Source organism: Erinaceus europaeus, chromosome 4 (genome assembly GCF_950295315.1).
Source record: "Erinaceus europaeus chromosome 4, mEriEur2.1, whole genome shotgun sequence".
NCBI classification, from domain to species: Eukaryota; Metazoa; Chordata; class Mammalia; order Eulipotyphla; family Erinaceidae; genus Erinaceus; species Erinaceus europaeus.
This window is the reverse complement of record NC_080165.1, coordinates 34,658,107-34,684,689: the sequence shown is the minus strand read 5'-3', so window position 1 is coordinate 34,684,689 and position 26,583 is coordinate 34,658,107. Positions and strand designations below refer to the sequence as shown.

The 26,583-nt window shown below is 40.5% G+C and overlaps 1 protein-coding gene across 5 annotated transcripts in view; it reads right to left on the bottom strand.

Moving 5' to 3' along the window:
- The window catches only part of BLOC1S5 (biogenesis of lysosomal organelles complex 1 subunit 5), a 33,171-nt gene extending 11,549 nt beyond the window's left edge, over positions 1–21,622 (bottom strand). The window contains exons 1-4 of one of the 5 annotated variants that reach the window (XM_060189193.1): positions 21,454–21,614; positions 19,079–19,161; positions 5,340–5,469; positions 2,272–2,330 (exon numbers count right to left, since the gene is read on the bottom strand). In XM_060189193.1, coding sequence (XP_060045176.1) covers positions 2,272–2,330; positions 5,340–5,469; positions 19,079–19,161; positions 21,454–21,565 — 384 coding nt within the window. In that variant the 5' untranslated portion in view covers positions 21,566–21,614. Of the gene's footprint in view, positions 1–2,271; positions 2,331–5,339; positions 5,470–12,831; positions 12,982–19,078; positions 19,162–21,453 lie in introns of those variants that run through there. The other 4 variants (XM_007524257.3, XM_060189194.1, XM_060189195.1 and 1 more) reach the window with 4 other exon arrangements.
- Between the last annotated feature and the right edge of the window lie 4,961 nt (positions 21,623–26,583).

The window sequence follows — 26,583 nt, the reverse complement described above, 5'->3', positions numbered from 1 at the left end:
CTCATAAAAGGAACTCCAAGAAACAATAAATGTCCAGGTTTTTTGTTTGGTTGTTTTGTTTTTAAGTATCATAGATCTTTTTCCACTTATACATGATTAATACACTAAAATGGAAAAAAAAAGTTTTAAGTAATAAAAGCTATCCAGGGAGATGAGGAGGAAATAAAACCAGAAGGAGGAGGAGAGAAGAAAGGAAAAAAAAAACAAAGAAACTGTGAGTGTGTGACAAGGACATGTAAGTAGACACTGACATGAATCTGCTTCAGTCACAAAGCAGTCTGCTACAGTGTCAACTCGATGCACAGAATATCCACTTTTTAGTTTTCATTTTGAAAGCCAGGAGTTGGTGTGTTACCAACAGTAACAGCCAGTATTCCATCAGAGCCTGTTTCTCAACAAAATATGAGCTCCAGTGCCCCACATCGCATATTGCTGATTATAGCATTCAGGATTTTCCATAATCATGCCCAGAAGGATCCACTTAAGATGCACTCTTCTCTACTCCCCCAATTCTGATGAGCCCTCACATCTGCCTTGCTTATACCACACTCCCGTCCATACCATCTTTCTTCCCACCTTCTATCATAGGATCAAGGTTGAGCTTCACTGCTCCCTTCTCCCTAATAAACTATTCCTTCGATCAATTTCCTATGTTTTTTTTTAATCAATCACAGCTTTTTCTTTATCCTAAAGTATATTACTATTAATGGTCTGGGACTCCTGTTCTAGACTTTCAGTTTCTGAGAATATTAACTTCAAACACTTGTTGTTTTTTATATTTATTTATTTTCCCTTTTGTTGCCCTTGTTTTATTGTAGTTATTATTGTTGTTGTTATTGATGTCATCTTTGTTGGATAGGACAGAGAGAAATGGAGAGGGGAGGGGAAGACGGAGAAGGGGAGAGAAAGATAGACACCTGCAGACCTGCTTCACCGCCTGTGAAGCGACTCCCTTGGAGGTGGGGAGCCCAGGGGTTAAACCGCCAGTCCTTGCGATTTGCGCCACATGCGCTTAACCCACCGCGCTACCGCTCGACTCCCCGAACACTTGTTCTAAACTTACGCTACAATCTATCTATCTTTCTTTCTTCCTCCCTCCCTCCCTCCCTCCCTCCCTCCCTTCCTCTTTCTTTCTTTCTTTCTTTCTTTCTTTCTTTCTTTCTTTCTTTCTTTCTTTCTTTCTTTCTTTCTTTCTTTCTCTCTTTCTCTCTTTCTTTCTTTCTTTCTTTCTTTCTTTCTTTCCCCATGGTCCATCTAACAAAGCGGAAGGCTGAAATATATCTGCCATTAAGCCCAGCATGTCCATCAAGCACGCCCCCCCAACCTCCCACCTCCAGTATTTCCAGGACTGCTGGAACCCATTCTGACCAGCACTCTCCTCTCAAGCAGCCTCCCCACAGGCTTAACTGTTAATTCTGTGACTCAATAAAGCCTGAGTCATCAAATTGTTCCATTTTTACATTTTTTTTAAATCAAAATTTAAGAGTTACGAGGGTGTTTAAGAGTTACTTAAACCTTGGCAAGGTTGCTTCCATTAGATTTTTCTACAGTGTTAGATCTGAACTGTTATTGTGAATGTACTAGAGAAATGGCAAGAGCAAAACTGACATGCAAAAAGGCCCTATTTTCAGTGTGACAGTATATTCAACACTTTTCAGTAAGTGTATCTTTATTAGTTTAGAAAAATGAGTAAGGTATAAAAAAAACACTGAAAATTGTAAGTGAAAACACCTAATTATCACAGAAACTTGAATTTTTGTGCTGTTGGCAGGATTTTGGCAATCCACATCTGACTTTAGTTAAGATATAATTCAAATAAGCAGAGCACTAGCCTGTCAGTGGTTCACATGCTCCTTTGATTATTCATTAAATAATCTATCCACAGACATGAATGTTTCCCTTTCTACAAGAAATATACATAATATACTTAATATTTCAGGTTCAGAGGATTTATATTTCCAATCCTGTGAGCATTTTTATTCTGTGTAAAAGTACTATATTTTCTCCCCACCACGAGACAAATAACACTTTCTGGGTGGGAGAACCCTTAGAAATACTAAAAAGGGAAAAAAAGGTCTGCAATTTGAATCATAAAATATTCATACTAAAATCAAGACATCTCCCACCAAGTAGCCATTTTTAAAGCTTTTAAATCACACCATAAAAGAAAATAAATTCTGAGCATTTTTTAAGTCAAAATTCACCATTAATAATGTGACGATACCAAAGCCCAGGAGTTAGGAGCCCATTAGTCAAATGATCTACATTCACCTTTCTTCGTTCCTGCTCCCTCTGTTGGAGTCTACAGACTGAATTAGTGGCTGTTTGCACTGAAATAAAACAGACAACAGATTTTCACTCAGCAATCCTTAATCAAAGAGAGACTCACCTGGAAAAAAAAAATTCCATTATTTCAGATTTCAAAAAACTAGACACAGAAAGAAACCTGATAACACTTTGTTCTTGGTGAGTAACTAGAAGGGGAAAAAATGTTTTGCCATTATACTCAGGATGCTGTCACTGGAACCATCATCATTTCCTGAACATTGAGTAGCAGACTCAAGACACTCAAGTACTAGCTCTGCCATGCTGTCAGCAGGATCGCAGAATTCTCTAAAAGATGCAAAACACCTAATAAATGTATCATCACCACCGTGTGAGTATCTCTGTAGTGGTTCTCTGACTCTCTAACTGCCCCTCCCAGATTCAAATTGTTTGCACTGTTTGCAAGTCATTTCCCGTGCTAGTGAACCTAACTTGCAAGTAATATGCCGAGACCTGTGCTAAGTACCTCCCAGGTGTTAATTCAATTAGGAGAGGCTCATCTCCCATTTTGAGATGTTGGCATCTGTAATCATTGAGGCAGAGACGTGCAGTGTCATTTAAAGGGTGACTGGACTAGTCAGGACAGAAAGCAGGATGTGGGAGTCGGGAGGTAGCACAGCAGGTTAAGTGTGCAAAGTGCAAGGACCAACGTAAGGATCCCAGTTTGAGGCCCCTGCTCCCCAACTGCCGAGGAGTCTTCACAAGCGGTGAAGCAGGTCTGCGGGTGTCTATCTTTCTCTCCCCATCTCTGTCTTTCTCTCCTCTCTCCATTTCTCTCTGTCCTATCCAACAACAACAACAATAATAAAACAACAATGGGAACAAAAGGGAATAAATAAAATTAAAAAAAAAAAAGAAAGCAGGATGTAAAGTAAACCTGACTTGACTCCAATTTGAGGTCTTGACTCTCAGCCTCAACACTCTTGTGGTTTAATCATAACGCTGGTTTCAATGAATTTACATGAAAACTTTTGTTCACTGGATCCATTTCATTTCTGTCCACAGACATTGTTACCTAATTGGTTGCTGGTGTGTTGGTTCAGTCTGTCTTAGCCCATTAAGCCCAGCCCTGAGCATGTATTTGTCATGAAATTGTATTGGGCAGTGTGGTTACTTCTTAGTTCTCTTGTTAAAAGCTTATTGGACATTTGCAACGTAACCAGGGATGCTATTGATGCTGCCCAGCTCTCACACCTTAATTTCATTTGTAAAATGAGTCAAACAACTTAGGACTTCAAGGCTGGCATGAGAACAAAATGAAATCACACAAGTAGATGTTATGCTTCAGAGTTGACCTGAATATTACTAATAAAACCCCTGAGAGCAGCTCATCACACTGGGTGAATGAATAGTCAAGATGTGGGTGGTGTTACAAGATTTTGCCGAGTGAACTCATCTGCTGAAAGTACCTCCCCTACTCTTCTCCTCTATAAGAAGTTTGACTTGCTTCAGAAGCCCAGTTCTAGGTTTTCTTCTGGATGAATTGTCCTCTATCCAGTTTTCCCTGACTGAACATTCCTTCAAGGGTATGTGTGCACCCACCACAGCATCATGCACTTAGAACTTTATCTCAGGCTGTACAGTGAGACCTTCCCATCCCACCCAAGCTGGTCCCAGTCAGGTCACACATTCAACAAAGGATCAGGACTGTGATATCTCTTTCAGAAAAATGCTGGACTCTTCCTGAGAGAATCTGATATAAAGGTGTGGGGGAGGGAGATTTCTGTTTTTAAAAGCCATGATTTTAACAGTAAACCACTCAATGTAACTATATCAAAGATAATATTTTAATACTGAAAATTAAGTTCTCTAACATTATTTGTTCTAACAGAGATGAAAACAGAATAAGAACTGATTAGATCTGTCTTCTTTCTGTGGAATGTTAATATTACATCATTTTTCCTAAGCAATGGTTCTATCATTTCCTGGTAGATTTTTTTCCTGGCTCTGAACATAATTAAAAAACAAAACAAAACAAAACAAAAAAACCACTTTGTAGTTTTGGGGTATTTCATCATTTTTAAGATAATTGTCTGCTTAGTTTAAGAGCTGTAGGACTACTACACTTACATAGCAGCAAATGTTCTGTAAGCTTTTAATTGGAGTGCAACTGACAAAGACACATTTTTGTTCTTTATCGGGATTTTCTCTGTACTTACATAAGAGTATCCATTTTTAGAAACTTTAGTCTCTTTGAAATATTTACTTTTGAATTAGCCACACAATGAAAAATGTTTTACTTTCTACAATGAAATCCGCTTTTCTAAAGCCTAAGAAAATCTAGTGACCACACCAAACATTCCCTTTCTTCACAACTGAACTTCCGATAAAGGGAATGGGGACACAGAACTCTGGTGAATTATACCCCTGTTATCTTAGAATCTTGTACATCAATTTTAAGTCACTAGTGAAATTTTTTAAAAAGTAAAAAAAAAAAAAATGGCCTGTGAAGCAAGCAGACCAAAGGCCTTGCATTTAAAAGTTCCCAGGTTTGATTCCCTGGCATGTATACTAGAGCTTAATCACGCTCTGATATCTCTCTCTTCTTCATAAAATAATTAAATCTTAAAAATATTTTGCTTATTAAAAAAAAAAATATATATATATATATATATATATATATATATATATATATATGAAAAAATACAAGCATTTGACAGGATTACCTTTCCAGAGAAAGTAAAACTCCACTGTCCTGTCGAAAAAGAAACTTGATTTTACTTTTTTTTTTCCTGGTCATCAAACTTTTTCTAATGGATAAAACTTTTTGGTAAAAATAATTTTACTTTCTCTTATCCTAAAAGGATTGCTTTATGAACCCAGATAACCCTGCAAGAATGCTCTTATTACCAATGGTCACATGCTTTCCTCCTCAGATCTTCTCTCATGCAGAGTTATCCTTCTCTGTACGCCGGACAAGAATTCTCCCAGTACCTCCCACCAACACCCATGGAAACACATGGTAGCAGAGTATTCATGTGACAGGTAGCAGGATAAAACAACCACTGTCTTACATCTCCGGAGAACTGGGCTCAAGCTGCCCTGCACTGTTTCTCTACATCTGGGAAGTGTATGTTCATTTGCCTCATGGATCATATTCTTCAGATTCTCAAGAACGCGCATTTCTCGAAGACCACGTTTTTCCTGTTAAAAGAAAATAAAGGACTAGTATAAACTGTGCCTTAAGCTCTAGTCATTACTTCCTGAGACTTCCATCCAGATTTTGAATGTTAAGTGGTAAATTATTACTGAAATTTACAGTCTTTTCTAAGTTGGTAACAAATAAGATCACAACATGGAGACATTTATTATGATGACATGTTTCAAAAGTTGCAATATGCAACTATTTCTATAGCAATGTTTTCAAATGGGTAGGAAAAATACCAAAAGAACAAGAAGCATGGCGAGGTTGCTATATATTTCACTCTATAAAGCAATAAAATTAGACATGCAGGGTCTGATTTTAAATTTAGTTTTGTTGTCCTTATCATACTACAACTTTTCTTTCTTTCTCTCTCTCTCTCTCTCTCTCTCTCTCTTTCTTTCTTTCTTTCTTTCTTTCTTTCTTTCTTTCTTTCTTTCTTTCTTTCTTTCTTTCTTTCTTTCTTTCTGTGGAGCCAGGAGTGAATTTACCATTTTAAGGCCGTTCTTGCATTCAGACAGCAAGACAGACAACAAACACGAGAGCTTCCCTTAGTTCCTGAGCCATGTGGTGCCCGGGCTCAAACCTGGATGTAAAAAAGATAAAACCCATTCCATGCCTGGTGAACTAACTCTCCAGTCCCCTAGTTTCTATGATGCGCTGTTTTTTTTTTTGTTTTGTTTTTGTTTTTTTGTTTTGTTTTTGTCTTGCTGAATTCTCTTCTCTAAAAGAAAAGCATGTTACAGGTACTATTATATAAATGTATTTCCCCATGCAGAAAAGAGTTGACAGTGTACGCCTACAAGGATGGCTATTGTCTATGGCTGGACATCTGATGAGGGAACTGTTCCCTACATGGCAAAAAAATTCTACAACACAAGACATTCCTTCATTCTGAGAGGATGAGTTTATTATTTATTTGTTTGTTTATTTATTTTGGTCACTGCCAGGGCTTCATTGCTCTGGGCCAACTTTTTTACTTACTGAGAGAGAGAAAGACGGACAGACGAACAAAGACAGGCTTGGGAGGGGAGATATTATAACACCAAAGCTTCTTCCAGTGCAGTCGAGGCCAGGCTTGAACCTGGGGTCGCACACATGGCAAAGCAGATACACTATCAAAGAGAGCAACTGTGCAAATCTGGGAGTATGAATTTTGATGTGTGCATCAGCCCCCAGTAAAAAATCCAAGATGCATGGCCCTACAAACATTTCCTATGAGTTCTCGCACTTGTGTCTGGGAAATGAGGCCATCCTGTGTAGCCACAGGGGACATGTTCTGGAAACTTTTCCTGTACACCTGTTCTGCTGTCTGGTTCTGTGACCTTTGGCCATAACAAATTCAGTCACCAGTCTGGCCACAGATGAGTCCTGTTCCTTCTAATGAATCACTGACCCTTGGAGCATTCTTGGGGGATCATGATCTATTTCCTCTTCAGAAAGCAGAACTTAGTGCCCCCACCCACAAACACATACACACACACACACACACAAACAAACACACACTGAAGTTTGGGCTCAACTTCACAACTTGCTTCTAAATAACTGAGTAGGGTAGAGAAAATATGAGCTCTGGGGAGAGGATTACAGCTGACATCCCCAGTGACATCACGGTGATAGCAAACATGCCCTAGTAGGAAGTGACAGGAGAGTTCTTTAGCTCTGTCACACTCATCATCAAAGCCCATAGCTCTGATCTAATATTAGAGAACATCAACCAAACCCAGATTTGGGGGGTGGGGTGGGAAAAGGATTCCAGGACTACCCAATATTCACACTGCCAAAATTGTAAAAAGCAAAGAAACATGGGGAGTGGGGGAGGGGGTTAGAATGTTATGTGGATATACACCAGTTTCTGTGAGAGAGAGCTTATGTGCACACGTATCCATAAACTACTGCAAAATATATACCTGAAAGCAGGACTACACTAGAGTTTGCAGTGAGTACCTCCCTAACACTTCCTCTCCACTATTCCAAGCTTGGGATCCATGATTGCTCAACAAATTGTTTGGCTTCATATGTTAACTCTCTTTTCAATCACCAGGTTCCAGATGCCACCAGGATGCTGGCTAGGCTTCCCTGGATTGAAGACCCCCACCAACGTGTCCTGGAGCTCAGCTTCCCCAGAGACACACCCTACTAGGGAAAGAGAGAGGCAGACTGGGGGTATGGACCGACCAGTCAACGCCCATGTTCAGCGGGGAAGCAATTACAGAAGCCAGACCTTCTACCTTCTGCAACCCTCAACGACCCTGGGTCCATGCTCCCAGAGGGATAGAGAATGGGAAAGCTACCATGGAGGGGGTGGGTTATGGGGATTGGGTGGTGGGAATTGTGTGGAGTTGTACCCCTCCTACCTTATGCTTTCTTAAATAAAAAATTAAAAAAAAAAAAAAGAATGTTATGTGGAAAACTGAGAAACGTTACACATGTACAAGCTACTATATTTTACTGTCAACTATAAACCACTGATTCTCCCAATAAAGAAAAGGAAAACAGAGAGACAGAAAAAGAAAAGAAAAGGAAAGGAAATAAAAAAAAGAAAAAGAAAAACTGAGAAACTGTCACAGACCAAAGAAGAGGAAAAACACAACAATGAAGTGCCATATGGTACCCTGAATTTAATCTCAAAACAGAAAAAGGGCTGGGATGGAAAAACTGATAAAACCCAAATAATGTCTGGCTTTTCACCAGTAGAAATGCACCAATACCAGTCTGCCGTTCCTGCCCCAGTGGGGCAGGGCAGTGTAAGGCACAAATAATGGGAGGACTAGGCGGAGTGCACCCGAGAACTCTGTCATATCTTAGTAACCTTAAAAGCTGGTACAATTTTTTTTAATAAGTGTGGTATACTCTACTATAAATAAATAATAAGTTATGTTATAAGAGTTTTTGTTTTGCTTTGAACCATTTTCATGAAGTATATATGGCTAGAATTTCTAATCAGATTTCTATTTTTTTCTTGGTAGAAACTTACACAGAAGTTGGGAGAGAATAAGTGTTTTTATACTCGTCACATTTTACTGGCTGGTTTTGCTCCCTCTACAAGACTCCACACACCATCTACCCACACCCCTACATACTTGGAAACAAACCCCAGGTAGTAGGTCATTCCAGCTGCAAGTATTTCAGCATGTTATCTTTAGAGGATAAAGACTTCTCTTTGTAACATATTTTTACTTATTTATTTTGGAATGAAACAGAGACAAGTTGAGAGGGAAGTGGGAGGGAGAGAGGGAGAGAGGGAGAGAGGGATCACTGCTAGTGAAGCTTCCCCCCTGCAGGTAGAACCTAGGACCTTGAGCCCAGGTCTTTGTATGCTGATATGTGTAGCTCAACCATGTGCATCACTAAAACTTCTCTTAAAAAAAAAAATGTGTGTGTGTGGGGGGGCTGGGAACACAGCATAATTGTTATGCAAAAGACTTTCATGCCTGAGGTTCTGAGGTTCTGAGGTCCCAGGTTTAATCCCCAGCATCACCATAAAACAGAGCTGACCAGTGTTCTGATTTATGTCTTCCTTTCTGTATCTGTATCTCTCTCTCATCAATAAAATATTGTTTTAAAGCTATAGTAAGACTACCTCCTCCTTACACACACAATAATTCTTCAGTAACACTCAGGTAGCTTTTGGATTCCTTCCACACTGTTTCACAAAAGATCTGTTGTATTTCCTGATGTTGAAAACTAAATTTAAATAAGAGTCACACTGCCATCGATCACAGATCATGTTTCCTCAATATTCTTTGATCTGTAGATTTTCCCCTCCATCACTTTTTCCCTGAAGTTTGGTGAAGAAAGTGAGTCATTTGTTGTGCAGTTTCCCAAAGTCTGTCTTCACTGAATGAATCCCCATGGTGATATTTAACATGTTTCTGCGTCTCTTCTCTTTCCTGTGAATTAGTAGTTAGGACTAAAGGCCTGATAAGATTCAGGGTTTTATTTTGATTTTGTTTGCAAGAATATTTCAAGACTGCAAAACAGCTTACTTGGATAGTGCTTGCTTTGCCAAGTACATGACAAAGGTTTGAGCCAGGTTCCTTTCCTTCTCTGTCTCTCTCTTTTTTTAAATTTATTTCTTTATTGGGGAATTAATGTTTTACATTCAACAGTAAATACAATAGTTTGTACATGCATAACATTCCCCAGTTTCCCATTTAACAATACAACCCCCACTTCTCTGTCTCTTTATCTGAAAATGTCATCTCAGAGCAGTGAAGCACCAGAGAAAGACTATATATAAATATATATAGTGAGCGAGGGAGAGAGAGAGATTATTCCAGTGATGGGATATGTCCTTGCACCAAGTTGGTGGTACCATTTCATCTCCATTTATTAGCAGGGATAACTACAGAGAGAAACTTCTCCTCATCAACTAGTTACTTTGAAGAATGCTGACTAGAAGGCAAATTAAAACACTTGAATATTGGGAGATTGAATAGATATTATAATGATTATGCAAACAGACTTCCATGCCTGAGGCTCCAGTGCGGAAGAGTACAGGTCCTAGAAAAGGATGACAGAGGACCTAGTGGGGAATTTACTGTTATGTGGAAAACTGAGAAATGTTGTGCATGTACAAACTATTGTATTTACGGTCGAATGTAAAACATTAATCCCCCAATAAAGGAAAAAATAAATTAAAAAAAAATCACAGGTTCAATCTCCTACACCACAGTAATCCAGAGTTGATCAAAGCTCTGGTAAAAAACAAAACAGAAGAAAACAAACAAACAAAAAACACTTGAATATTTACCAGCCTTAAAAATAATAATTTGATTACTTACTATTCTCTAAAGGTTTCTCTTTGAACTTCTCTCTCCTAGTCCTGCCCAGTTTCTAAGAAAGCCCCCTCCAGTTCTTCTAAGTCAATTGGTGATTTGAGGCCTTCTAGAACTCCAGGTTTTATAAACCTTCTGCTACCCGCCCCCCATAGTGTCTGAGGTGATAGTAACTTGAAGGTACTTTGTCTCTTGGTCCTATTATAGATGCTGTTGGGGATTGCTATCCTAATTGCTACAGACAGTTTGAGAAGAAAAACAAAACAAAGAACCCATCTGCTGTCATTTTCTCCAGATGGCACTGGAATTTGGAAGACTCAAGAGTTGATAACATTACTACATTCCTTATGATAGATTAATTTCTTTATCAAGATGCAAAAGCATTTGATCTCTTGGGCCAGGTGGTGGCACACATGTCAAAACGTTCAAGGACCTGGGTTCAAACTCCAAGTCCCCACCTGCAGGATGAAAGCTTCCTAAGTGGTAATGAAGGGCTACTGGTGTCTCTCTGTCTCTCTCCCTCTATATCTCCTACTTCCTCTCAATTTCTGGCTGTCTCTGTCAAATAAAGATAGAAAAAAAAAAATAAAAAGAATATCTCTCAATTCAAATTCAAAGACATGAGAGCAGAGTGGAATAATCTAGGGCTCCATTTAGAGAATTAATAGGCTTTGGGGGTTCTAGAATCCCCTCAAAATTGCACTCAAATTGAATATATCCATGACCTACCAAAATGAGGATCCATTTATTTAAAGGGTTGCTTCTTGCAGTGGAAAAATTGGAAGTTACATATTGTGGCTTCATCTCTTCAACAGTTTATTAACAACAATTTAAACAACAAATGGCTGAATGATTGTGCTACACAGACAGAATGTCACAGTCTGCCTTAAAACTGCCATCTGGTATGTTTTGATTTTTTTTCCCACTAAGGCATAATGTTAACAACTACCACAAAATAAAGACTACAAACTAACATCTACTTATTGGTATGTGCCTATTGTTTCTAGGCTGAAACTTCTAAAAAAAAAAAAAAAAAAAAGATAGAACAAAGAATAAAACTGAGTTCTGATGAAAGCTGGTTTCCACTGTGTATCACTCCATAAAATTACATATACAGGTAGTTTTTCTTCCACTGAAATAAATAATAAGACCTTATATAATGTGCTTAAACCAGTGCTGAGTAGTAAGCTCATAGTTTTAACAGGGTTGGGAAATAGCATAATGGTTATGTAAAGGACTTTCAAGCCTGAGGCTCTAAGCTCCCAGGTTTAATCTGCAGCACCACCATGGGCCAGAGCTGAGCAGTAAAATTAATTAACTAACTAATTAAAAAGTATTATTAGTAGTACAGTTGCCATAATATTTATACTAAGCACATAATTTGAGAACATTTGAGAGTAAATGAGAAAACAGTATTTTTATTAATCATGAAACTAGTCAGTCCAAAATGATTTAAAAACATACTGTATATACATAGATTTATTTCATGCTATGGGGGAATAATCTAACAAATATTCTAATAAACTAAAAGATCAGACTATCAAGTGAAATTCTAGGCTGCCTTGTATTTTTAGGGCTTTTTCTCATTTAATTCAATTCACTTTCTCTCTATGAAAGCTTTCTTCTCAATTATTAGGTATTATTTCTCCTCTGAAATCTCAAGGTGCTTATTTTATCACAATTCTACCAGTACAAATCTTTTGTTTCTTCTCCCTAAATTATAAACTTCCTGAAAGTAGAGACTGTCTTACATTTTTACATATCTGGTGTGACTCAGTTCTAAATCTACTCTCTTCTGTTTTGTTGTCAGCATTCAAATGCTGTTTGAACACGTGCCCATAACAGAAACTTCCAATTGTTTGCCACCGGCCTTCCTTTTGCAACACTTCATGCAGATGTCTAGTTGGAGTTCTCAAAACTGGCTTGTATGCTTAAGAGTAACATTCTCAAAGGAGGGTACAAAAACTGAGATTAGAGCTGTCAATCAGTCCAAGGTTCTGAGTACTGTAACAGAAAAGCCACCACATGTTAAAGCCACTATTTCTCAGAAAACTGTTAGTAGTAAGTAAACGCATTCCTTACTGATAAGTCTCAGGACTCAATAACCAAGCAATTAATTCACTCAAAGAACAAAGTTTGCTAAAACTGAAGTACAGGGTCATATATGCCACAGGTACTTTATAAATACTGACTAACAGGGATGTCTTCTATTCTAATGGGGAACATGTCGTCAGCTCCATGGTCCTCCTTTGCTGCTGAAAAGAATATAAATCATAACCAGCAACACAGCCAAGCTGATGTTCATCATCACTGCTGCTTATGAGGTCTTGGTAGTAAAGGAACAAAGATTTGTTAAAGTCTGGAGAAAGACAGCTGACTGTTCTGAATACACACAGAGAACTGAAACATTATACTAGAACATAGATAATTTAAGTTATACTGCCACCATGTGGCACTTACTCCCATTTTTTCAGAAATAAAACTGTATAAAGAAAATAACTGGGAGTCAGCGGTAGTGCAGCGGGTTAAGCACAGGTGGTGCCAAGCACAAGGACCGTCTAAGGATCCCGGTTCGATCCTCACCTGCAGGGCAGTCAGTTCACAGGCGGTGAAGTAGGTCTGCAGGTGTCTATCTTTCTCTCCCCCTCTCTGTCTTCCCCTCCTCTCTCCATTTTTCTCTGTCCGATCTATCAATGACGACATCAACAACAACAACAATAACTACAACAATAAAACAAGGGCAACAAAAGAGAAAATAAATATTTTTTAAAAAGAAAATAATTATTGGTGCATTTGGTTGAGTACACATTACAGTGCACAAGGGTCCAGGTTCAAGCCCCTGGTCCCCCACCTGAGGGGGGAAAGCTTTTTAAGTGGTGAAGCAGTGTTGTAGGTATCTCTCTTCCTTGCTATCACCTCCTCCCCTTTCGATTTCTGGCTGTCTCTATCCAATAAACAAATAAAGATAATAAAAAAAAGAAAGAAAATAATTGTTATTTTCTTTATAATAATTGGGGCTAGGAGGAAGCTCACCAGGTAGGACACACATCTTATGTATGAAGTGATAGGTTCAAGCCCTGGTACTACAAAGGAGCTCCACAGCACCAGGGGAAGATCCACTGACAGTAGAACAGTACTGTGGTCTGCCTCCCTCTCTTTCCCCCATTTCTCTCTATCTAAAAAATTTTTTAAACACTGGAAAAAGTCATCCTGGGGAGGCAGCACAGAAGATTAAACATCAGACTCTCAAGCATGAGGGCCCAAGTGTGCCAAAGTGATGCTCTGATAGTCTGTGTCTCAGATTCATTACTTAATAAATATACCTTTAAAAAAAAATGGGAAAAATCACACTGGGGGAATAGAGTCGTGCATGTGTGAGGCTGTGATGATGATGACAATAATGATAATGGTGTATTGCATCAAAGTAAAGGACTCTGGGGTAGGAGGGGGGAGGAAAGAGGGGGAAGAAAGGAGCAGATGAGAACCGTCAGGTCCTAGTGAATAATTAAATTGTACTCATATATCAGTGACTGCACTATAAAGCATTAGTTCCCTCAATAAAAATAATAATAACAATAGCAAGCAAATAATAGAAAATCATAGTTGCTATATGCAGTAAAACATAAACTACAAATAATTCTAGTTTGAAACAATAACCAATTTTCTTACAGTGGCTCCTTCTCTGTAGTACAAAAGATGAAACCCTTAGGAAATGCTGCTAGCTGCTTCCTTACTCTCTGCCCAGCCAACATTTCTGGATCAAAACCACTTTTAGTAAACATGCCTACCATTATTTGAGCCAGAGAGAAAAGAAATGTCAATAAAGTAATTCATCCAAATCTAATGTCTCCACAATGCCCTCAGGTTTTAATTTGTGGGGAAACGATCGTGTACAATATATAGGAAAGCAGGTTGAGGGTGGGACAGATAGCATCCTGGTTATGCAAACAGACTCTCATGTCTGAGGCTCTAAAGTCCCAGGTTCAATCCCCCCCCACACACACACCACCATAAATCAGAGCTGAGCAGTGCTCTGGTTAAAAAAAAAGGAAAAGCAGGTTGAGAGGCTAGAGACAGCTCACTTAGCAAAGTGTACATTTTAGCAGCCTTGAGGACTCAGGTCTGAACCCCCAGCTATTGTATGAGAGCAGCATGCAAAAGGGTAGCTTCACTAGCAGTAGGGCAGCGCTGTAGTGTCTCTCCACCCCCCACCCCCAACTATCTAGAAAAGAAAAAATTAAAAAGTCAGCTGGGAAATGGAATTGGCATATCGCACCAAAGTAAAATACCCTGGGGTGGGTGGGTGGGGAGAATACAGGTCCAAGAAGGATGACAGAGGACCCAGTGGGGGTTGTATTGTTATATGGGAAACTGGGGAATGTTATGCATGTACAAACTATTGTATTTACTGTTGAATGTAAAACATTAATTCCCCAATAAAGAAATAAAAAAAAAAAAGTCAGCTGGGAGGGAGTGATGGTACAATCATGCAAACATGAAGTCCCAGCAAAGACCGGGCAGGAAAACAAAAACAAAAACCTGTGGTTCAACTGACAGATGTCAGAAAGGCCACGTGGAGAGACTATACTAAGTACTAGTACTTTCCAAGAAAAAGAGTTCAGTAGTTGACACTTAGTTGAAGATAGTTCAAACCTGGCTGACAAATGTTTACATGATATTGTAGAAGCACCTGACACCAGAAAGGCGACCTGTTCATGACATTATCTTACATCATATACATGTTAAAGACATTTATATAATAAGCTTGGATCTATCATACATAGTATGAAAATTGTGCTGATTATTAAACATTTTTCTATGATAATGAGATAATGCTCATTTATTATTATTTTTTCTTTTCTTTTCTTTTGCAAATCTCTTATTTCCCTAACAGTTAAAAATTGAACTCAAAGTCACTCAAGTTATTGAAAATTCTGCATTAATATATTTTTATCTGATTGTACTTCCTGTTAATAATAAGCTACCAACATCTGTCGAACACCTGTATATAAGAATTTTTTGTTTGTTATTTCCAGGACTTTACTGCTCCAGCTGTTTTAAGATGGAGGCAGAGTGAAAGAGAGATAGAAACCACAGCACCAAAGCTTTCTTCAGCACAGTGGGGCCAGGCTGGAAGCTGATCTGTGCGCAAGGTAATGCAGTGTACTACTCAAGTAAGTTATTTTCTAGCTCTACCAGAAACTTTTTAAATGGCACGTCACCTAATTCTCACAGTAATTCTGCAGTAGATATTGTCCCCATTTTCACTGTTTCACATAGTGCTGGGAAGTCTACTGAGGGTCTCCTTTGTGCACGATCCATTGTAATTCTAAAATACTAAACTTTTTTTTTTTTTTTCAGTATAGGTCAGTATATACTTTTTTTTTTTTTTCTTTTTCCTCCAGGGTTATTGCTGGGCTCGGTGCCTGCACCATGAATCCACCGCTCCTGGAGGCCATTTCCCCCCCTTTTTGTTGCCCTAGTTGTTGCAGCCTCGTTGAGGTTATTATTGCCATTATTGACGTTGCTTTTTTGTTGTTGGATAGGACAGAGAGAAATGGAGAGAGGAGGGGAAGACAGAGAGAGAGGGGGAGAGAAAGATAGACACCTGCAGACCTGCTTCACCGCCTGTGAAGCGACTCCCCTGCAGGTGGGGAGCCGGGGGCTCCAACCGGGATCCTTACGCCGGTCCCCGCGCTTTGCGCCACGTGCGCTTAACCCGCTGCGCCACCGCCCGACCCCCACTAAACTTTCGTTAGTACAAAGTAGACCTTTAAATGTACATTTAAGGGGTGGGGGTAGATGGCATAATGGTTATGCGAAGAGACTCTCATGCCTGAGGTTCTCCCAAGTCCCAAGTTCAGTCCCACGCACCACTTTAAGCCAGAGCTGATCAGTGCTCTGGTAAAACTATTACATTTAAGAGGGGCTGGTGAAACAGCTCACTTGGATAGTGTGCTGTTCTGCCATGTGCACGACCCAGGTTAAATCCATGCTCCCTACCACACTGATGAAAGCTTTGGTGCTGTGATCTTTTATCTTTTACTTTCTCTGCCTCTCTGCTTCTGTCTCCATCAAAAAAAAAAAAAAAAAAAAATCAGGGTCGGGCTATTGTGCAGCGGGTTAAGTGCACATGTCACAAGAAGCGCAAGGAACAGCATAAGGATCTCGGTTCGAATCCTGGTTTGAGCCCTGGCTCCCCACCTTACGGGGGGTGGGGTCACTTCACAAGCAGTGTCAGAAAGAGAAAGTACGTAGGATAGGGGGTGGGGAGAAGGAAAATAGCGCTCGAACCAGTGGGGATTAAACCAATGAAAACAATGATTATGTAAATAGACTACAATGTCAAGCAATGCAACAGAAAGGGGTCTTAGAAGCAGAATTTAGAAGCAGACCAACATGTAAGTGGCCTAGGGGGTGGCTCAGTGGATAAAGCACTGGACTCTCAAGCATAAGGTCCTAAATTCAATCCTTGGTATCACATATACCAGATCAGTCCTCTGGTTTTTTCCCTCTCCTCAATTAATGGATAAAATGAACATTTTTAAAAGCACATTCAAATACTTTAAAAAAAAACAAACTAACTAGTATTTGAAAAAACCAAATTGGCAACAAAAATAAATGGGGAGTGACTTATGAAAACAGATGACAGCATCACTGGCTATCAAGAAAGTCATATTTAAGGAGAATCTCTTATTCTTCTGAATACTATCTTAATGTCAGCATAGCAGACATTACTTTTGGCATTTTGGACACAACAGAGAATAAGAAAGACAAGTCCCTGTTTTCATAGTACTGATGTTCTAATAAAGGAAGATAATAAACAAGGAAATCACAAAAAAAAATTCTGTTACAGGTAGGTAAGTGGGATTCTGAGATGCCCCTCCGCCAGTGTGCAGCGCACGCGCACACACACACACACACACACACACCTTCTCTCAGACACATAAATAAGCCCTGATACAGGAGTGCCTGGGGGCCAGGTGGTGGTGCACCTGGTTAAGTGCTCGCTTCACAGTGCACAAGGATCCAAGTTCAAGCCCCTGGTCCCCACCTGCAGGGGGAAAGCTTCACAAGTGGTGAAGCAGGGCTACAGGTATCTCTCTGTCTCTCTCCCTATCTCCAACTTCCCTCTCAATTTCTCTCTATCCAATAATAAATAAATAATAATTAAAAAAAGGAGTGCCTGTGAATCTAATCTGCTAGTATACTGAAGGGTCCAACCAATTGACTTTAAGAAAGGAAGACTATCTTCATGGACACAGCATAATCAGATGAGTCCTTATAGGAGCCAGGTTCGTCTTAGTAGTAGGAGAGGGATTCACAGAAGGGAGACCCATTTATGGCTCTGAAGATGGAAGAAGCCATATGATATGGAATGTGAGTGGTCTCCGGGGGAGAGCAATATCCGATTAACAGTTATAAAGGAAATAGGAACTGCATTCTCCCATAGCAAGGAAGAGCATCCTGCTACACTGCAAGAATTAGAGAATCCAAGCTCCAAATAAGGAGGGTATAACCAACACCTTGATTTTTAGTCTTGAGAGACTCCAACCAGAAACTCTAGTCATGTATGCCAAGACCACCCTGTCCCTATGGAACCTAAAATAATCTCAACAGGGCACAATAAGGAAAAGTTCCTGAATAATTTTCCACGTTCACATTACTCTAACCCCACAATAAGGGTACAGTCGGTAGAGTGTCCAACTTGCGTACATGATAAGGTCCTGAGTGCAGTTCTCAGCACTGTGTATGTAAGAATGACGTTCTGGTTCTTCCCCTCTCTCCTTCTTGTTAAATACATGAATGAATAAAGCTAAAAGAAAATGTCAAACTGGAGTGGTGAAGCCCTGATGATGGGAAGGAAAAAAAAAAAAGCAACAAATTTTTAAAATATTTTATTTAATTTTTTAAATTTATGATAGAAACAGAAATAAATTGAGAGGGAAGAGGGATATAGAAAGGTGAGACAGACACCTGCAGCACTACTTCACTGCCTGTGCAGCTTTCCCTTGCAAGTGTGTCTGGGGAGGGGTGAGGGGGGGGCTTGAACCTGGGTCCTTGCACACTGTAATGTGTGCACTCAACCAGATGTACTACCACCTGGCCCCTGAAGCAAAAATTATTAAGAGCACTCACACTGATAAGATGGTGCCCAAGACCAGGTGCAGATCTGGGCTCGTTCACCTTGTTACTACTCTGGGGTATTTAGTGTCTGTCTCCCTCATGGGTTTGTTTGTTTTGTTTTGTTTTGTTTTCCCCCATCTGTAAGGTGAAATATAGATAGTGAAAGGAAGATGGGTCTCTATTTCTCAGAGAAAATGTATTTTTCCTCAGTTGGGGTATCAGTACCTACTCAGAGTACATGAGCGAAAATACGAGGATCATTCTTGGGGACTATCCTTCCTTTAGGATTCACACTCAGTGACTAAGCATTCTAGCTGGTGCCTGACATATACTGGGCCATTCTAGGTTGACTTTTTTAGACAGAGACACAGAGAGAGAGAGAGAGAGAGAGGAGGGAGGGAGGGGGAGGGAGAGAGAGGGAGAGAGAGAGAGAGAGAGAGACCACAGCACCAAGAGCTTCCCTCAATGCAATGGGGACTGGACTTGAACCTGGGTTGTGTACATGGTGAAGCGCACTGGAGTCTATGGTATAACGACAGGTAGACTATCTGAGTAAGCTGTTTTGCTGGCCTTTGCTTTCACTTTTTTATCAGTAGATGAACAGAAACCAGCAATTCTAAAGTTAAAGGATTTTCCTTCCATATAATAACACACTAACAATAATTAGGGCAGTATCTTGGCAAAATAAGTTTTAAATACTCACTTCAAATTCTTTCACAAAATAACGAGTTTCACCTTGAATAACTGGTCTGTGGTCTAGTAGTCTTGAATGAATTTCTCCAAGATCTACAAAGACAAAATGAAATCAAGGTTAACCCATGCTCTTTGGTATTTGCTAGTGTTATTTTCCCCACTTCCCAGAGAGGCAGATTAAAATCTTCTTTAGAGAATGGATTAAGAGTGGTCTGGGAGCTGGTGCAGTGTCTAAAGCATTGGACTCTCAAGCATGAGGTCCCTGGCAACACATGCATCAGTGATGTCTGGTTCTTTTTCTCCTATTTTCCTCATGAATAATTAAAAAAAAAAAAAAGATAACTGATTAAGAGAAAAACCTCATTCATTTCCTATGAATTAGTAAAGTACTTTTGAGAGTAGTCTGGCAATATCTAATACAATAGAAGACATGTCTACATAGCAATTTTATGTATAGGTAGAAAAACTCTTAGGGGGCCAGGCAATTGCACTCCCAGTTGATCGTGCTTGTTATAATGCACAAGGGCCAGGGTTCAAGACGCCAGTCCCTACCTGCAGGAGGAAAGCTTCACAAGTAGGTAGCGTTACAGGTGTCTCTCCCCCCTCTGTCTTTCCCCTGAGTTTCTCTGTCTCTATCAATAAATAAATAAATGAAAAATCTCCAAGCAAATGAGAAACATTCACAAATGTTTACTATAGCATGAGCACAAAAGCTGAAGTTGTGGTCTGGGAGGTGACACAGTGAGTAAAGCATTGGACTCTCAAGCATGAGATCTAGAGTTCAATCCCTGGCAGCACATGGACCAGGGTGATATTTGGTTCTTTCTCTATCTCTCCTCCTATCTTCTTCATTAATAAATAAAATCTTAAAAAAAAAACCCTGAAATTCCCCAGAAATCCCTATGCTAAGGTAGGAGCTAGATAAATATTCCTCATATGAAAGACAGAGACAAGCCTGTTAACTGAAAATCAACCAGTGATAAGTCAATGAATGAGAAAGCAAAAACAGACTAACTGCATACAGCACACTGGTCCTGCCAGGCTGTAACCATACCACTTGGGCATGTACTAGGCTACACCATCTACATGTGTGTAGTGACACTCTAGTCAATGTTCTCACTATGCACTGCTCAGCACCTGTCCTCAATGAATGCCTGATTATATAAACACTATCGCTCAACTCTAAAAGGGAAATCGTAATTTGGAGGCACTTTAAGGGCAATATGGTAAATGAACCAACTCAGTCACTTACATTGCAAATGGACACATACTGTATTATTCCACCTACATATAGGAAGTACTTATAGTCGTCAGACTTAAGAGCTAGAAAGCAGATGTCAGTTGCTAGTGTTTATTAGAGGTCGGAAGACTGAGAAAGTTCTCGAGATGGACGGTGGTGATGGTTGTGCCATATGAACGCATTAGTGCCACCGTGCTGTGCACTTAAAAGTCACTGCAATAAAGTCTGCTGCATATATTGTTGCAATTTAAAATAAGCTTAAGCTTAGCTGCATCTATAACTCTTAATTTAGTCTAATATCCATGCACCATTCTCAACTCCCAGTTTTTTTAAGGAGTCAACCTTAAGTCTAGAAGCAGTCATCCGTCAATGGTCGGGGCTGCCAGTTCTGGGCAGTTAGTGAAGGTTGCCCAAAGCCGCAAAGACCTCAACTGCTGGCCTGCTATACTAACCGAATAGATTAGTAAGGAATGAAGAAGGGAAAATGCAGTTTCTTTTCTTTTTAATTTTTAAAAAATATTTATTTACTCTCTTTTGCTGCCCTGGTTGTTTTATTGTTGTAGTTATTGTTGTTGTCTTCATTGTTGGATAGGACAGAGAGAAATGGAGAGAGAAAAGGTTGATAGAGAGGGGGAGAGAAAGACAGACACCTGCAGACCTGCTTCACCGCCTGTGAAGCGACTCCCCTGCAGGTGGGGAGCCGGGGGCTCGAACCGGGATCCTTAAGCCGGTCCTTGAAAATGCAGTTTCTAATGGGCAGAAAGACCTTCGCGGGCGGCTGAGGGCAGCTGGGCGGTTTGGGAAGCAGACCTAGCTAGTTCAGGTCCAGTTCAGACTGTCAGTAGACAGTAAGCTACTTCCAGTTCGGAGGAGGACAAGAAGAGGTGCAAGCGCCTAAGAGATTTAACTCTTTTATGCCATGTCGCCTCGCTTTCTCCTTGCAGAGACCGGAGCAGTGTGGGTGTGAAAGAAGCAAGATCATCAATCCGGTGCCTCTCAACTCCTAAGCGGGCTCCTGGGCGCGGGCCCAAGACGCGGTCGCTGCGGGCCCCGACACACTCAAGGACCCTTCTGACCCCACCAGGCGGCAGTGTGAACCGGGAGGCTGGCCCCGAATCAGGGAGGGGCCACGTAAACCTCCGTACCCTTAATAATGAGGTGCGCAGGCGAGCCCGCGTTCCCCAGCGGGTCCCTCTTCTTGTCGCCACGCAGGGCGGCCTCTCCACTCACAGAAGTCTCAGTCGCTCCGCCGCTCATCTCGGCCACTCCGCCCCTAACCCAAGGTCCGCTGCGCCTGCGCACATGTACGCTGCCCATCTGGGCGCAGACCTATGACATCATCCACAGGCAGTGAGGCACCGAATTTACCCAGCAGGCCACTTGGTAAGGGCGTGTGAAACCGATGCCGCCACATTGGGCTAGGGCAAATGCTGCTCGCCCTTTCAAAGTTGGGGAGAATGTATTGTTCTTCTCTCAAGCTGGAAAATTGTTTGTGCTTTAGAGGTTGGGAGGCAGGAAGTACAGTCGCGAAGTCATTTTAATAATAGTGATAATTATCACTTGATGCCAGTATTTGATAATATTTGACATTGGTCGTCACAGCTCAGAAATCACTGATCTAATTAAGTAATAAAGTTATGGGAACCAGCCAAAGTCATTTATCAAACTCATTCGTGCCCATCACCTTTCAGGGGCGACAAAGTAACTTGCATAGTGCATCTGCTTTGCCAAGCACATGACCCAGGCTTGAGCCTGGCCCGCACAGCACTGGAGGAAGTTTCGGTTCTGTGATGTCTTTTCCTCTCTCCATCTCTATCTGACAGAGATGATAGGGGGCAATGAAACCTGGGCGGCAACAAAATCGCCTCTGTCTCCTGGTATTTGTGCTCCTGGTATTTTTGCCAGTGGTCATGAGTTTTAGATCATATGCATTTAGTTTTGCAAAGAAACATCTTCTAGATAATGGATTGTGCTTCCCGGGAGACCACCACAGAACTTCTCTCTATGTAACAATGGAGAACTCCATACTTATATATGGTAGACAGGTCTCCTTATTTATTTAGGGTGCAGCATGCACCTTCACAGTATCTCTTATCTTCATTTAGTCTTGAATCAGGTCCTTGCACAAGGTAGTATGTCTGCTCAATCAGGTGCGCCACCACCTGGCCCCCAGGAGTAATTTTTTGTTTACACCGACATACTTAATATGAAAAAGGTTAAGAACTAAACAAATACACGTATACTTCTGGAAATCCAGTTGATTTTTAAATATAAGAATGGAATTACAGGGGACAGGGTGGTGGCGCACTGGTTGAATGCACAAGTTACAACACTAACATTTTCTGCTATATGACAGAAAGTAAATTTATGGATGTGTTTTTTTGTGAATTATCTTTTAACTAAGAACAAGTTTGCAAATGTGTTGACTTTAAAAAATAATCATCAGATTATGTTGAGTGAAATAAGAGATGAAAGACAACTTCCAGATGGTTTCACTTGTATGTGGAATCTGGAGAACTGATACACATGAACTTGGGGAAAAAAACAACAACACAGAAGCAGGTAAACTGTTTCTAAGACTTGAAAGAATTATAGTGGTTATTTTGGGGAGGTGGGAGAGTGGGGACATAGAAATTTGATGGTAGGTGTGGTATGGGACTCCACACCGTAATCTTTCAGTCTTGTAGCCTACTATTAATCACAAATAGAAAATGAAAAAAAAATCACCATTGGAAGGAGGAAAGGAGAACTCTGTTTCTCAGAATTAAAATGGGGTAGTGCCATCCCTACATGTTCCACTTCGGACTGTATCCAGAGATGCCAGGTGTGGGATGCCAACCTTAACAACTCCAATACTCGGGTGAGACCTTTCCTAGTTCATAGGACTCCTTAGTTCTATTTTGGGTGGTGCATTTCCTAACAAAGTCAGAAAACCTAGATATAGACCAGGGCCCGTGAGATAGGGCACACATGCACATGTATCCATAAGTTGGAGAAAAATATAGACCTTAAAGTAAAAGTGCACAGTGGTCTACAGTGATTCATTAAGTGCAGCAAGCAAGTAGAAGGACCTGAAAAAGACACCATAAGGTACTTAATGAAATATTTTCTACTTAGACCTAGATATACCCCTCACCTATTCTCCATTTCACTTCCCTCAATCATTCCAAGGCTAGCCTTGTCAGCTAAAGTAAGGACTACAAAAGCTGGATAAGTGCAAGAGACTAGCACACTTTAATGATTGCCCTTTTGGTCACTACCAGGCCACCCCACCATCCAGGGGCATAGTCAGGGAATCCTGGGACTCCCACATAGATATGATGGACCTAGACCTCTCTCCACATCACTGGTCATGTGCAACAGGAACAATATCATAAACCTTCTTGTGGGCTTCTACAAAACCTTGCCCTCAATGTAGAACAACGGTGGTAGAAATTGCCCCACTCTTTGAAGGGAGGTTGGGTCAACATACTCTGCCACTTGAGGAAGACTGGTCCTGAAATGAGTACAGCTTAGAATGTTCCTAGCTATCACCACGGAATTTGAGCTCAGACTGACAGGGACACAGAGGTTACACAGGTTCCTATGGTAAATATGAATAGACATGGGCCCAAGATCAGATGGATAGGGTTTACAGTTAATGGGTATTTATATAATTTTCTCATACTTGATCCAGCTTTCTAGTCCTGTCCTCAACTCTGATACAATCTTCCCAGACAATACTCCTAGTCCACCTGCATGCTAGCTATTGGTCTCAGTCAAAACTTAGTAAAGTCATGGACCCCGTGGCATATTCCTAAAATAGCCTTCTTATTTTTTTCCAATGTAAAGACCCCAAATTTCATCTGCTATACTTTTATATTTAGATTCCTCATTGTTAAACTAATTGTTCTACTTTATATCTTAATGCTTTTCAGCCATCAAAGTTCAGATGCTACCATGACACCAACCTGACTTCCCTGGGCAGATGATCTCACCAGTGTGTCCTGGAACCCCACCACCCTAGATCCCTAGCCCACTAGAGAAAGATAGAAACAGGCTGGGAGTATGGATCGACCTATAAATACCCATGTCCAGCAGAGCAGTAATTACAGAAGCCAAACCTACCACCTTCTGCACCCCATGAAGATCTTTGGTTCATACTCTCAGAGGGATAAAGAATAGGGAAGCTTCCAATGGAGGGGAGGGGATATGAAACTCTGGTGATGGAAATTGTATGGAATTATACCCCTCTTATACCACAATCTTGTCAATCATTATTAAGTCACTAATATATATATATATATATATATATATATATATATATATATATATATAGAATTAAAACAGGGCTGCTGGGAGCAAAGAAAGACAACATAGAGAATTCTCTGAGTATATTCACTCATGTAAGTTTCAGTTTATATACCATTACTGATGAATCCTATTCTTCACAAAGGAAAACACACACTAAATTAACATTTTAAAGTAATAAAAAAATCACTTCATCTTTGAAAAGTATATGATAAATCCTAATATCCAAGCTGAACAACAACAAAATGTTTATTTTGGTGGCCCAGAGGGTGGGGCAGTGGTGGCTAAGTGTTGAGCTCTCAGGCATGATATTCGAAATTTGATCTGCAACTTGATTTCCAGCGTTGTGTATGTCAGTGTGATGCTCTCATTCTCCCTCTCTCTCATGGATAAACAAACGGATAAATAAATGGATCTTAATGTAAGTACATTTTGAACTCAGTATATTGATATCTGAGAGGCAGAAAGCATTCAAGGTACAAGAAATGCAAACTAAATGACAAAAAGTTCAAGATACTTTAGATGGCTGTTGTTTTTACAGACTCTCAGCGGGGTTTCTTTATGCTGTGCAGCAGGGATCTGGCAGGTGGATGAGCGAAAAACCAGCAGGCTCTTCACAATCCAAAAGATTTTTTTTTTTTTTTGGTCTCCTGGGTTATTGCTGGGGGCTGCACTATGAATCCACTGCTCCTGGCAGCCAACCTTTTCTCCATTGTTGTTGCTGCCATTGTTGTGATTGGATAGGACAGAGAGAAATTGAGAAAAGAGGGGGATGAGAGGCTGGGGGGGAGAATAGGGGGAGAGAGAGAGAGACCTGAAGCCCTGCTTCACTGCTTGTGAAACGACCCCCCCTGCAGGTGGGGAGCTGGGGCCTCGAACCGGGATCCTTGCACCACTCTGAGCACTTCGCACTATGTGCCAAATGATTCCTTTTATTTCCATGGTTGACCAGAACCTCTGAAAATCCACTTCTGTGTCCAATTTTGCAAACATTCACAAACGATAGGTAGAGAATAGTGGGGCACTTGTGAGGGATCCTTAGGGATGGAGGAGGTCAGGAGAGACTTCCTATAAAAGGTCTGCATTTGCCTTCTTGTTTAAAAATATTTTATTTATTTATTTTTTATTGAATAGAGACAGAGAGAAAACGAGAGAGGAAAGGGAGGTAGAGAAAAAAAGAGACACCTGCAGCACTGCTTTATTGCTTAGGAAGCTCTTCCCCTGCAGGCTTGAACCTGGGTCCTTGTGCATGGCAACAGGTGCACTTTACCAGGTGCACCACCGCCCGGCCCTTGCATTTGCTTTCTTAACATGAAATGAAAATAAATGATCCAGATGGGGTGGAGTGAAGATGGAGACAGGGTTTCTCTAGTAGAGGAAATAACAAGCCTAAAATATATGTATATAAAACAAATGAGTTAATTAATAAAACATAAATGTAGTAGATTGCAATTGGTGGATCTATCTAAACTTTTTAGTCTTACTTTCTTTTAAAAATACTTATTTTAGGGGCCAGGTGGTGGCACACCTGGTTAAGCACACACATTACAGTGCACAGGGACCCGGGTTCAAGCCCCTGGTCCCCACCTGCAAGGGGAGAGTTTCACAAGTGATGAAGCAGGACTGTAGGTGCCTCTCCCCCTTTCCATCTTCCCCTCCCCTCTCAATTTCTGGCTGTCTCTATCCAATAAATAAAGATTAAAAAATTAAAATAATAATAATATATCTATTTTACTTATTACATATGAATAGAGAGAGAATTTCACATGAGACAGAAGAAAGGCAGTGAGGCTGGGGAGATAGCATAGTGGTTATGCAAAAAGACTTTCATGCCTTAGGCACCAAAGGTCCTAGGTTCAACCCCCAGAATTACCATAAGCCAGAGCTGAGCACTGCTCTGGCAAAATAACAACAAAACAAACAAACAAAACAGAAGAGAGAGGCAGAAAGAGAAGCCAGAGCACTCTATTACATGTGGTGCCATG